The 12,357-nt window shown below is 47.1% G+C and overlaps 1 protein-coding gene across 1 annotated transcript in view; it reads left to right on the forward strand.

Annotated features, from left to right (window-relative positions):
• The window catches only part of STEAP3 (STEAP3 metalloreductase), a 48,516-nt gene extending 44,904 nt beyond the window's left edge, over positions 1-3,612 (forward strand). The window contains exon 5 of the mRNA XM_084792505.1: positions 3,054-3,612. Within this exon, the coding sequence (XP_084648631.1) occupies positions 3,054-3,062 (9 nt within the window). The 3' untranslated portion in view covers positions 3,063-3,612. The remainder of the gene's footprint in view (positions 1-3,053) is intronic.
• The last annotated feature ends 8,745 nt before the right edge of the window (positions 3,613-12,357 follow it).

The following is a 12,357-nucleotide window of genomic DNA, read 5'->3' on the forward strand; positions in this document are numbered from 1 at the left end:
GAGAGTCAGTCCAGCTGGCGTCTTGGTTAGTGCTAGTATTGCTGTGATGAGACGCCATGGCCGAAGCAACTTGAGGAAGAAAGAGTTTGTTTCACTTACGTATCCTGAGTCACAGTTCACTGAGGGATGCCAAGGCAGGAGCTCAAATCACGCAGGAGCTGACGCAGTGGCCTGGAAAGGATGCTGCTTACTGGCTTGCTCCCTCTGCTTTCTTATAGAACCCAGGACCACCAGCCTAAGTAACGGTGGCCCCGCCCACAATAGGTCGTTCTCCCCCCCCCCCCCCCCCCGCCCCTGCAAAAATCACTAATTAAGAAAATATCATGCGGGCTTGCCTACAGCCTGACCTTATGCAGGCAACATCTCAGTTGAGGCTCATTCTCTCAGATGACTCTGGCTTTATGTCTTGTTCACACAAAACTACCCAGCCAATTCGTAAAGCCTCACCTTACAAGTATGAGGACCTGAGTTTGTCTAAACAGAAGACACCATTCATGCGTGCACGTGCACACACACACACACACACACACACACACACACACTTTTGGGGTTTTTTTGGTTTTTTTTTTTTTTACTTTATTAATTTATTCTTGTTACATCTCAATGGTTATCCCATCCCTTGTATCCTCCCATTCCTCCCTCCCATTTCCCCCTTATTCCCCTCCCCTATGACTGTTCCTGAGGGGGATTACCTCCCCCTGTATATGTTCATAGGGTATCAAGTCTCTTCTTGGTAACCTGCTGTCCTTCCTCTGAGTGCCACCAGGTCTCCCCCTCCAGGGGATATGGTCAAAGGTGAGGCACCAGAGTATGTGAGAAAGTAATATCCCACTCTCCACTCTACTGTGGAGAGTGTTCTATCCATTGTCTAGATCTGGGTAGGGGTTTAAGGTTTACCACCTGTATTGTCCTTGGCTGGTGCCTTAGTTTGAGTGGGACCCCTGTGCCCAAATCTGCCTATCATAATGTTCTACTTGTAGGCTTCTAGGACCCTCTGGATCCTTCTACTTTGCCATTCTCCCATGCTTCTCTCATCTGTGGTACATATACACTATGGAATACTACTCAGCTATTAAAAACAAGGAATTCCCGAAATTTGTGGACAAATGGATTGAGCTAGAAATGATTATAATGAGTGAGTTAAGCCAGAAGCAGAAAGACTCAAATGGTATATACTCACTTATATCTGCACATTAGCCCAAGGGGCATGTCCCACGAAAGCCTTCACACTTTTGTTCTTTAAAGCCAAGCATGGTGGTGTGCACTTGTCATCTCAGCGCCGGGGAGACAAGATGATCCCTGAGGCTCACTGCCTGGGCAGCCTGGCCTACCAAGCAAGTGCCAGGTCAGTAAGAGGGCTTGTCTCTAAAAACAGGGTGAACAATGCCTGAGTCCTCCTCTGGCCTCCCTATGTACACGTATGCACATGTTCTCAAACAACACACACACATGGAACTGCAAAAGCGCACACAAGCACACACACACACACATGAAAGAACAGCTTCTTCCTTCTTGGTGCCCTGTTTTCTGTCTCACATGAGATCTCCTCACAATCGTGATACCATCTACCAACATACATAAAGATGTCCAGCCGTGGACCTTCAGCCTCCAAAACTGTACACAAAACCTGTTTTCTTTACAGATTACTGAACTTCAGGTATTTTGTTACAGCAGCAGAAAACGAGACTAATATATATGTATTACATATATAATGATAATACAATATATTGATGTAATATATAATTATATATATCATTCATGACGTGTGTGTGTGTGTGTGTGTGTGTGTGTGTGTGTGTGTTAAAGGAGGGGGAGGGAGAGGGAGAGAGAAATTTCTTAGAAAAGAGAAACCCAAAAGATATTTCTTAACCCAAAACGCATCATCTATAATCACTCTAGTGCTGACACGTTTGTCACATTGCACTTTAAAATCAAGATCCAGGGCTGGGGGTGCGGCTCAGGGGCACAGCTTTGGCTTAGCATGCTCAAAGCTCTGGATCCCATCCCAGGTGTTGCCAAGATTAAATTAATGAATTAAAGAACAGGACAAGGGCGCTCACCGTCACCATTTCTATTTCAAACCACATCCACCACAGAGATCCCAGCCAAAGCAGAAGACCAAATGAGCAAAGAGGCAAAGCCACCTGTGCCAGGGAAGATGCACCTCTCTGTCCTTCCACACGACACAGTCACGTGTGCCTGAAAAGCAGACAAATGCAAACATCCCTGTAGCCGCTGCGAGGCTTTACCCAGCCTGCTTTTCATTAACATAAAGATCTGCTGAAGCAGGGATTTGGCTCAGTCAATAGTGAGCTTGCCTCACATGTGTGAAGCCCTGAGTTCTTGTCTCCAGCACAGAATAAACCAGAGCTGGTGAGTCGACCCAGCCTTGGATGGAGGCATGAGGAGCAGAAGTTCAAGGTCAGCCTCCATGGCTTAGGGAGTTTGAGGCCATCCTGGGCTACCTAAGTGGATGGATGGGGGGGGGAGAGACTGAGAGAGAGAGGGGGGGGGAGGGAGGGAGGGAGGGAGGGAGGGAGGGAGAGGTAGATATTATTTAACCTTCAGGATCCTGTCTCAAGAAATTAAAAATACTGAATCCTCATATGCTAACAACAGTGGTAAACAAAACACTTTAAAAATGACTTTTATGCCGGGCATGGTGGTGCACGCCTTTAATCCCAACACTCAGGAGGCAGAGGCAGGTGGATTGCTCTGAGTTTTAGGCCAGCCTTGTCTACAAAGTGAGTCCAGGATAGCCAGGGTAAAACCAAAAGAAAACCAAAACAAAACAAAACAAAGCAAAAACATTTACAATGACAGCAAGAATAAAAGCTGTATAGAATAAAAATATAATACATATGGGGAAAAACTATAAAGAAATTACGGAAATTTATTGAAAGCATTATATATGATCTTGGGAAGGAAAATTCCATGTTAGAAAGTCGTTATTTTCTCTAAATGTATCTATATATTCGATGAGATAAAAGCCCAATATTTAAAAAAGAAATTGTCTAGCTATCTCAATAGGTTTTATTATTATTTCATTGTAGTGCTCGTGAATCTGCTGATAGAGATGCAGCACGCTGCATTTGTCCACACGAGGGCGCACTGGAGTCAGCTGGGAAGCAAGGTGAGCGACTTGGGAATGGGCCTTCACCACAGTGTCCACCAGAGGGAACGGCTTGGTAGAACGAGCAGCGGCCTCTGGGAATATGGCCTGTGTCTGGCTGTGAGATGATTATGTGGGTGCAGAGAGACCAGCACATGAAACCCCAGCACAGAAGTGGCACAGGCTGAGGATTTTATTTCGAAAATGTAACCTGCAGCGATGGCTTGGTGGGTAAGAGTGCTTGCTATATGAGGGCCTGAGGTCAGATCCCAGAACCCACACAAAGAGCCAAGAGTCGGGGCTGGAGAGATGGCTCAGCCGCTAAGAGCGTGGGTTGCTCTTCCAGAGAACCTAGGTTCAATTTCCCAGACCCACGTGGTGGTTCACAGCTGTCTGTAACAGTTCTAGGAGATCTAACACCATTTTCTGGCCTTGTTGTGCAAGAGGCACCCTCGTGGTATACAGACATGCAGGGGAAATGCCCATACACATAAAACAAAAATAAGTAAAATTTAAAAAAAAAATACAGACTTGCGTGCTTCTGTAACCCCAATCCTATAGGAAGGAGGAATGGAGGGTCACTGAGGCTGTGCAGCCTGGCACCATGTACAGTGCAGGATAGAATGGGATGTCCAACATCGTCCTCTGACCTCTGCGTGTGCACACACACACACGTGCGCGCGCGCACACACACACATGTACACACATGCATGCACATGCACATACACATGCACGCAGGCACATGCACGCACACACGTGCATGCACACACACATACATATGCACATACACACATGCATGCACACATATGCATGCACACACATGCACGCACACACACATACACACATGCACACGCATGCACGGGCGCACACACACATGCATGCACAAACACGTGCGCACAAACAAGTGCACATACACACGCACACACATGCACAGTGTGCACCCTGAAAGAAAGTGGGTGACAGAGAAGCAAGGGGCCAAGGCAAGGTGTCCTGACCAAAACAAGGTGTATCTGGCAAACACACTTAGGGTGGGTGTGGAAGCACAGGCTCTCCAGAAGCTGGAGCCACAAACGCAGAGGCTGGTGCCAACATCTCGGCAGAGAAACCGAAAGCCCAAGTCAAGTTAAGGTACTCGTGACAAATCAGATGTGGAGATGCACCCGACCAAATATCAAGATGTATTTTAAAGCTATCCTAATTAACACAATGTGGTGGAAGCCCAGGAATAGATAGAACAGAAAACCTAAAAACAGACTCACACAGATACAGAAACCTGATATGCCGCATTTTATTGATTCGGAGACACGCATTTTGTGCATTTTAATTTCTCTTAAGTCAGAACGCTTCTTGCACCTGAAAGCCTCTGCAGCACCACTGGCTAGCAGTTACTCCACTGTTACCACCCACCAGCCTTTAGGTGTTTTCTTTAATTGTACAATTATTTATTTATTCATGCATGTGCGAATGTGTGTATATGCGTGGGTGCACACACGCTACAGTGCACATGTGGAAGTCGGAGGCAGTCTTGTGGGAGTTGGTGCTCCCTCTCCCTATGGGGCCCTGGTATCGAACTCAGGTCGTCAGGCTTGGCAGCACACTTCTCCACCTGCTAAGCCATCTCGCCAGCCCCTGCACTCACGTTATAGCTACCCGCTGGTAAAAATCAGGAGAGTGACACTGAGGGGGTGTGGGGTGGCACAACATTGTGATCCCAGCACTTGGAAAGTCAAGGCAGAAAGATCAGGAGCTCAAGGTTATCCTCTGCCACATGGCATGTTTGGAGCCACCCAGAGTGCAGAAGTCCCCAAAACATCACAGAGAGGGAAAGAAAGCAACCAAGGAAGGGCAGGAAGAAGGAAATGAGGACAGTGCTTCTACTACAACTTTTTGAATAGTTATTCACAGTATGGAGGAAATTTCCAGGAAAAAACCCAACTAGGTCATCAAACTGGCTATCATCCTTCTGAAAGTCTTGCATAGTAATAAGAACATAATTATTGATCCGTACAACTATTGGGTCACCAACAAAGACTGTATGCAGAGCCAGGGGAAGTCAGACATTGAATCCACACATGCTCGAAGAGGGCAAAGTGGAGGGACATGAGCGAGAACTCAGTAACAAACAGTGGTCCCTGAACATGGGCACCTTTTGGGGATGATGGACATATGTGGGTCATATCAGCAAGAGGGGCCTATAGAGGAAGATGAGAGAGAGAGAGAGAGAGAGAGAGAGAGAGAGAGAGAGAGAGAGAGAGAGAGAGAGAACTGTGGGGAGACTTGGGGTAAATATGATAAAAATACATTGCATGCATGTGTGGAATCTCCAGGAATTAATAAAAGAAGCATATTTAAAGTCAAAGTGTATCCTCCCTTCCCCCACCCTCCAAGAATGACCTGGAGATATCTAACATTCAAAGGACTAAAAGGAAAAACATCTGATCGCTAAAGTAACTGTTGATGCAGGCGAGCATTCAGTATAAAACGAGGTAACTGTTAATGACAGAGAAAGATGAACACTTGAGGCAGTCTGTGGGAAAGACACTGCTCTGACCCTGTAAGCCTGCTCCTCCCTCTCCCAAACACAGTGTTCCCTTCCCTTCCCTTCCCTTCCCTTCCCTTCCCTTCCCTTCCCTTCCCTTCCCTTCCCTTCCCAGAGCAACCCCCCACCTTTGCAATAATTGCCCCAAATCTTTTCTGTGCAGCAGGCCTCCAGTCTAGCTACCACAGTTCCACCCTCCTTTTTCTTTCCTCCCTGCTGTTTTCTGTTTAGATCTACTGTGTCTGGGAGGTTCCTATCTTCTGTTCCTTCACAGGCCCTTGTCACTTTAAGCATTGTTCCTAGTAGGTTGGAGAGATGGCTGAGCTGGCAAAGGCACTGGCTGCCAAGCCTGATGACCCAGGTTCCATCCTTCCAGAACCCCCACAGTGGAAAGAGAGAATTCACTCCCTTAGGCTGTCCTCTGACTTACACACACACACACACACACACACACACACACGCACACATGTATGCACACACACATAAACAAATAAGTATTTTTAAATGTACATAACATTATTGTGCATAATTGCTCCAAACTGGAGGGCAACTCAAATTCAATCTATAGGAGGCTTCATGGACAAACTGTGCCATGCAGATGATGAACAATCTATAGCTGAGTGAAACTTAAAAATAACATGGGTGAGGCTGGAGAGATGGCTCAGTGGTTAAGAGCGCTGCCTGCTCCTCCAGAGGTCCTGAGCTCAATTCCCAGCAACCACATGGTGGCTCATGACCATCTATAATGTGAGCTGATACCCTCTTCTGCAGATAAATCACTCATATGCAATAAATAAAATAAATAAATCTTTAAAAAAATAAAAATAACATGGGGTGAGCAAAGGCGAGTAACAGAACACACAATATGTCATTAGACATCGGTTGCATAAACCTCAGAAGCTAAGCAAAGCAAAACATACTATTTAGAGATGCATAATTACATGACTTCTAAAGTTGTCTTTCATGTTTGCTTTTAGGCTGGGTGTGTTGGCACACACCTTTAATTCTAGCACTCAGGAGGCCGAGGCAGGCAGATCTCTGTCCATTGCAGGCCAGCCTGGTCTACAAATTGAATTCCAGGACAGCCAGGGCTGTTACACAGAGAAACTCTATCTTGAAAAACCAAGGGGGAGGGCAGCAGTGTTTCAAGCAAGCGTTAGAGCTAAAAACAAACGTAGGGTAGATTCTGTCCTTTCTTATGTTCTTTTTATAATTAGACACAACAAACTCAACATTAGTATTTGACAGTGTACCTTAACATATTTAAATTACATTTATTTATTCATCTTTTTAAATGTAGTGTGTGTGTGTGTGTGTGTGTGTGTGTGTGTGTGTGTGTGTGTGTGTGTCACAGAGTTCATGTGGGAGCCAGAGGAGCACTTGAAGGAATCTGTTCTCTCTCCAGCTTGTAGGATTTGGGATCAAGTGAAGGTTGCCAGGCCTAGCAGCAGATGTCTTCACCCACTGAGCCACCATATCAGCCCTAGATATGTGATTTTTAAAACCATGCTTTAAAGAAAAGGATGTGTGTGTGTGTGTGTGTGTGTGTGTGTGTGTGTGTGTGTGTGTGTGTGAGTGTGTGTGATGAAAACAAAATCCAGGCTAGTCTCTGTTGTTGTATTTGTTTGTTTGAGATAAGAGTTTCATGTATCCCAGGTTGGCCTGAAACTTGCTGCGTACCTGAGACCTTGAACTTCCAATACCTCCCGCCTCTACCTCCCTCGTGCTAGGGTACAGGTGCATGCACAGTGCCAGGTTTATGCTGTGCTGGGGATCAAACACAGAGCCGTGCATGTTGGTGAGCACTTTACCAAATGAACTACAAGCCCAGCCCCGAGGCTAGTCTTCACTTCTAGGGAGCTACCAATACACCAGACAGACATGATGCAAGCTGAGACAGCCTCTTCCCTCAGCCAGGAGAGACCCATGAGAGAACTCAGAGCAACTCTCTCCTTGCTCTGCCACCCAGGATCACGCCCCACTCCACCATCATTACTGGAGCAGTTAGAACCAGAGCTTGGGTCCCGGCAGTGAGGCTCAGCTTGAGAACTTGTCCTCAAGAGGCCAGCTAAACAGACAGTAGTGAAAAGCAGCTACCTTGAGAAAATGGACAAATGAAAAGATCCTGTACCCTGAAACTCTAGCTTTAGGGTCCTGACCCAGGCTCAGGCTTAAACAAGAGAGCAAGACGTGTGCATAGCTAAGCTGTCCTGGTCAAGTGTGGTCCTGACCCATCCTTGTCCCACTTTCAATCCCTCCTGCAAGGTGGTCTGACATGTTGTCAACACCCTGGGACGTCTCTTCCAGGGGACATGCCCCACCTCTGACAGGCACCTGCTCCAAGTCTTTTCTTTCCTCCAGCAGGAGACTCCTGGGGAAATTCTAATTTCTTAGGGTCCATTGATAACCCAAGTGGCAGGCACAATGTCTCTTTAGAATGCCTTCATGCCTTCCAGGATGGTTACACATGGCTGAACATTCTGGAAAGGCCATTAAGATGTAGAAAGTTGAGGAAGCTGGAGGTGTCCTGAGTAACCCTGTGGACATGCGGTCATCCTTGAGCCGAGAGAAGGCTCTCACAGCCTGCTTTACTCTCATGCAGGAATCTGTTTTCACTTTGATTTGAGGCTTTGTTGTCCTGAGCACAGCCAGGACTGGGAATGTCACTCACCTCTTTGCTGTCCTTCATCTAGGGTGAGTCAGCGCTTCCCGGGAGGGAGGTGATTCCGGGTGACATTTGCACAGCCAACTTGCCATTTGTCCTCTTTTAGCTAATTGCTCGTTCTTGATTTCCATGCATTGACCACTTGAGACAGAGGCTAGGGGGTAGTAATCGATCTGGGATCTGGGTGCCTCTGAGCCTGCTGCCCGGTGTGGCTGGTGTGACAGGGCCATGTAAAGTGTCAGTCTCTAGGGTCTCAGTGGGCAGGGTGAGCAAGCATGGGGTGCATCGCTGCCCTGTGAGAGGATCAAGGGGATGGTTTGAAAGCGGAGCTTTGCCTCTGTCCCCGGGGAACAGGTGCAGCAGGAGTCAACAGCACGCCAGCAGTTCTGCATAATCAGGTCCAACAGCAGAATAACAAAAATAGGAAAGAAGATTAAAAAGTAATCCAGGTTTGCGGTGCAGAGGGGCTGTGAGGAAAAGCAAATCAGATGAGGGGGGTCATAACCCGAACTGCCAGTGTGTTGCAGGTAAACATGCCTACATGTATGTGTGAGGAGAACCTCAGATGCCATTCCACAGGCACTGTCTAATTTAGTTTTTAATGTGTTTGTTTTTGAGACAGGGTCTTTCACTGGCCTGCAAGCCGCAGGGTTCCTCTTGGCCCTGCCTCTTTAGTGCCCCGATTGAAAGCATGTGCCCTTGCACCTAGCTTGTACGCATAAATGCATATGGACATCTATACATACATGTATATGGGTTTATATGATGAAGTCAGGTCCTCATGCCTGAAAGGCAAGCGTTCTGCTGTTGGGGGATGGTCTGATGTATTTTGATGTTAATTACTGCTTTCTGTCTGTGACCTATCTTTTACTTAATAAAAAGCCATCCCACCTGGACAAGACAAAAGAGATAGGTGGGGCTAAGAGAAAAAGAAATTCTGGGAAAAATAAAAAATAAAAAAAAATAAAATAAAAAAGGACCGCCATGAGAAAAAGAAGGAGAGAGACCTAAAGTGAAGAGAGGAAGGCCGCCATGGGTTAGCTGGAGGAGAAGCACGTGGCAGCGTGGATGGAGAATCCAGCCCAGATGAAGAACGTTAACAATTATTTGGGATTATGGATAGGATGTAGCTTAATAAAAGTTATTAAAAACAGATGACATGGGATTGAGACAGGGATCCCATGCCTACCCCACTATGGGAGGTAGTTTAAAGGATTGATATCTGCCCTGCCCCAGGTTAACTAAGGCTATTTTAAAATCTAACAAGTGTCTGTGTCTTAATTGGTCGCTAGCCGGGCCTACTGGTAATACAGATAATTTTAAAAACAATATTCTACCAAGTGGCCCATCTCCCCAGCTGCTTTCACACTCTTCCTACCTCAGGACTTAGGTAACAATCTGTTTGCCCTTGGAGAATTCACCTAAGTCCCACTTGAAGAAAGTATTTCATGTTGACACTCTCTCTTTGAGGATGTACACAGAAGAAGCTGTGAAAGTCCAAGTGCCTTGGAAGGGTGCCACAAATTGTCAGCATCCCTCGGTAGCTGGGGATTCAGAAAGAGGTCTGTGCAGACTCCCTGTGCAGGCAAGGGGGGCTGTGGTGAATAATACTGATCATCAACTTGGCAGGTGCTAGAGTCACCTAGGGAACACACTTCTGGACATGTTGTGGGAGACTTTCTAGATTGGGTTAACTGAGGTGGGAAGACCCACCCTTAATGTCGGTGTCACCATCCCATGGCTTGGGGTCACCATTCACCATTAGGTCCCTATATTAACTACCTTTCTCCTTGCTGTGACAGAGTATCTAACTGTGGTGGTCTGAACAAGAGTGGCCCTCAGAGGCACATATAATGGGATGCTTGGTCCCCAGTTGATGGAACTGTTTGGGAAGGATTAGGAGGTGTGTCACTAGGGAAGGGCTTTGAAATTTCAAAAAGCCTATGCCATTCCTAGTTACATCCTTTTCCCTCGTACTTGTGGGTCAAGGTGTGAGCTCACAGCTACTGCCCCGGCATCCCGCCTGCCCGCCTGCCGCCATGCTCCCCACCACGACAGTCATGGGCTCTAACCCTCTGGAACCATGACCCCCGAAATTAAATTCTTTTATAGGTTGCCTTGGTCATGATGCTTTATCACAGCAACAGAAAAGTAACTAAGACATTAGCCACAGTTACTTAAGGATGCAAGAGTTCGTTCTCGCTCACGCTTTGAGGGTACCATCCATCAGTGACGCAGAAGCCATGGCAACAGGAGAGCAAGACATCTGCTCGCCTTGCATTCAGTGAGGAAGCAGGGGAGAAGAATGCTGGTTCCCAGCTCACTTTCTCATGGTTTAATCAGGCTGGGACCCCAACCCACGGGATGCAGACAACCATATTTAGGGTGGGTCCTCCTACCTCAATAAACCCTGTCTAGAAACCCCTCCACACATGTGCCCAGAGGTTTGTCCCTTAGGTGATCTGGCTTCTGCCAAGTTGATGATCAATATTATTCACCCCAGGCCCCTTTGCCTGCACAGGGAGGCTGCACTGAGCCCTTTCTGGCTCCTCAGCTGCTGAGAGATGCTGAGAGCATCTCTTTTGAGGCTTTGGCTAGATGCCCACAATGGCCTCAGTGACTTGCAGTCGGGGAAACACAGGAGCTAAGCCAACAGCCTGGGTGGCCACCCCTACCCTCCCATTCTGTGCTTATGTAATATGCTTGGCAGGCGAAGCCCCGTACTGCCCCTCCCCGGCCCCCCTACAACCTCCTCTCCCCACACTCCTGGGAGCCCAGCCCAGCCTCTGCACTGGATCCAGCTTCCTCCTCACTCCATCATCCTTCTTGCGTTCTGTTTTTTCCCGTCTCTCTTCTCTTTCCTGTCTTGCGTCCATCTCAACTTCGCAACATTTAAGAATCGGAACTTGAGGATCTTTCTATTGTTTTTTCCGTTCCAAAATTGAAACTGATACTTTGACAAATGGGACTGAAATTTGTCAGTAGGGCTCCCCCAAAAAGTCCAGCCTCAGGAGACTGCAAGTTGAAATGGCCTACACCTTCATAGCGTGATGAAGGTGGTTTCTTAGATGCCCTGATAGTCCAAGAAAGGAAAGCAGATTTTTAGACACCACACTTGGGGGAGGTGTGATGGCTCAGTGGCTAAAGGCACCGGCTTCCAAACTTGATTACCTGAGTTCAATCCCAGGGACCCACATGGTAGGAAAGAACCAATTCCCCAAAGCTGTTCTCTAATATACACACAAACACTGTACATTTGTACACACACACACACACACACACACACACACACATAAAATTTAAAAACATCAGACTCACTTTACTCCTTAAGGCACGATGTTTCCTCCTCCCAACAGCCCCCAGGACTGACTTCAGTTGCTTGCATGCCTTCACTGTTCACAAGCCGGAGAATACGCTCTATGAACCATGTCGCCTTCACATTCTAGAAATATTCTCTCTCTCTCTCTCTCTCTCTCTCTCTCTCTCTCTCTCTCTCTCTCTCTCTCTCTTTCTCTCTCTCTCTCTTTCTCTCTCTCTTTCTTTCTCTCTCTCTCTCTCCCCACTCCAATAAAGTATTCTTCTGTTTTAAAACCCAAAATGAACACATGAGGCCAGCATGATTTCTCTGGTGTGGGGAGACTGGGTACCACAGCAGCCACAGCATTCTGTTTCCATGGCTTCCTCCATCCTAAAAGAAGAGAGAAACAGGTTCACTGCTTCAGGGCTCTAACCCCTGTGCCTTTGAGATACCCTGGAGTTTTGGTACATGTTATGTTTTTTTTTAAGTGGCCAGCTTTAAAGTTTATTTCTCTTTATTTTATGTGTATGAGTGTTTGCTTACATGTATGTATGTGTGCCACATGCTTGCCAGGCACCCCTGGGGGCTAGAAGAGAATTCCTTGGAACTAGCGTTATCAATGGCTGTGAGCTACTCCATGGGTCCTCCGCAGGAGCAGCTAACTACAAAGCTCTCTCTCCAGCCCCTAACTGACTTAGGTTTAAAAGACCTGAGTGTGGGGCCGGGGAGATGCTCAGCCAGGC

This window comes from Acomys minous (genome assembly GCF_964271855.1).
Source record: "Acomys minous genome assembly, chromosome: 1".
NCBI classification, from domain to species: domain Eukaryota; kingdom Metazoa; phylum Chordata; class Mammalia; order Rodentia; family Muridae; genus Acomys; species Acomys minous.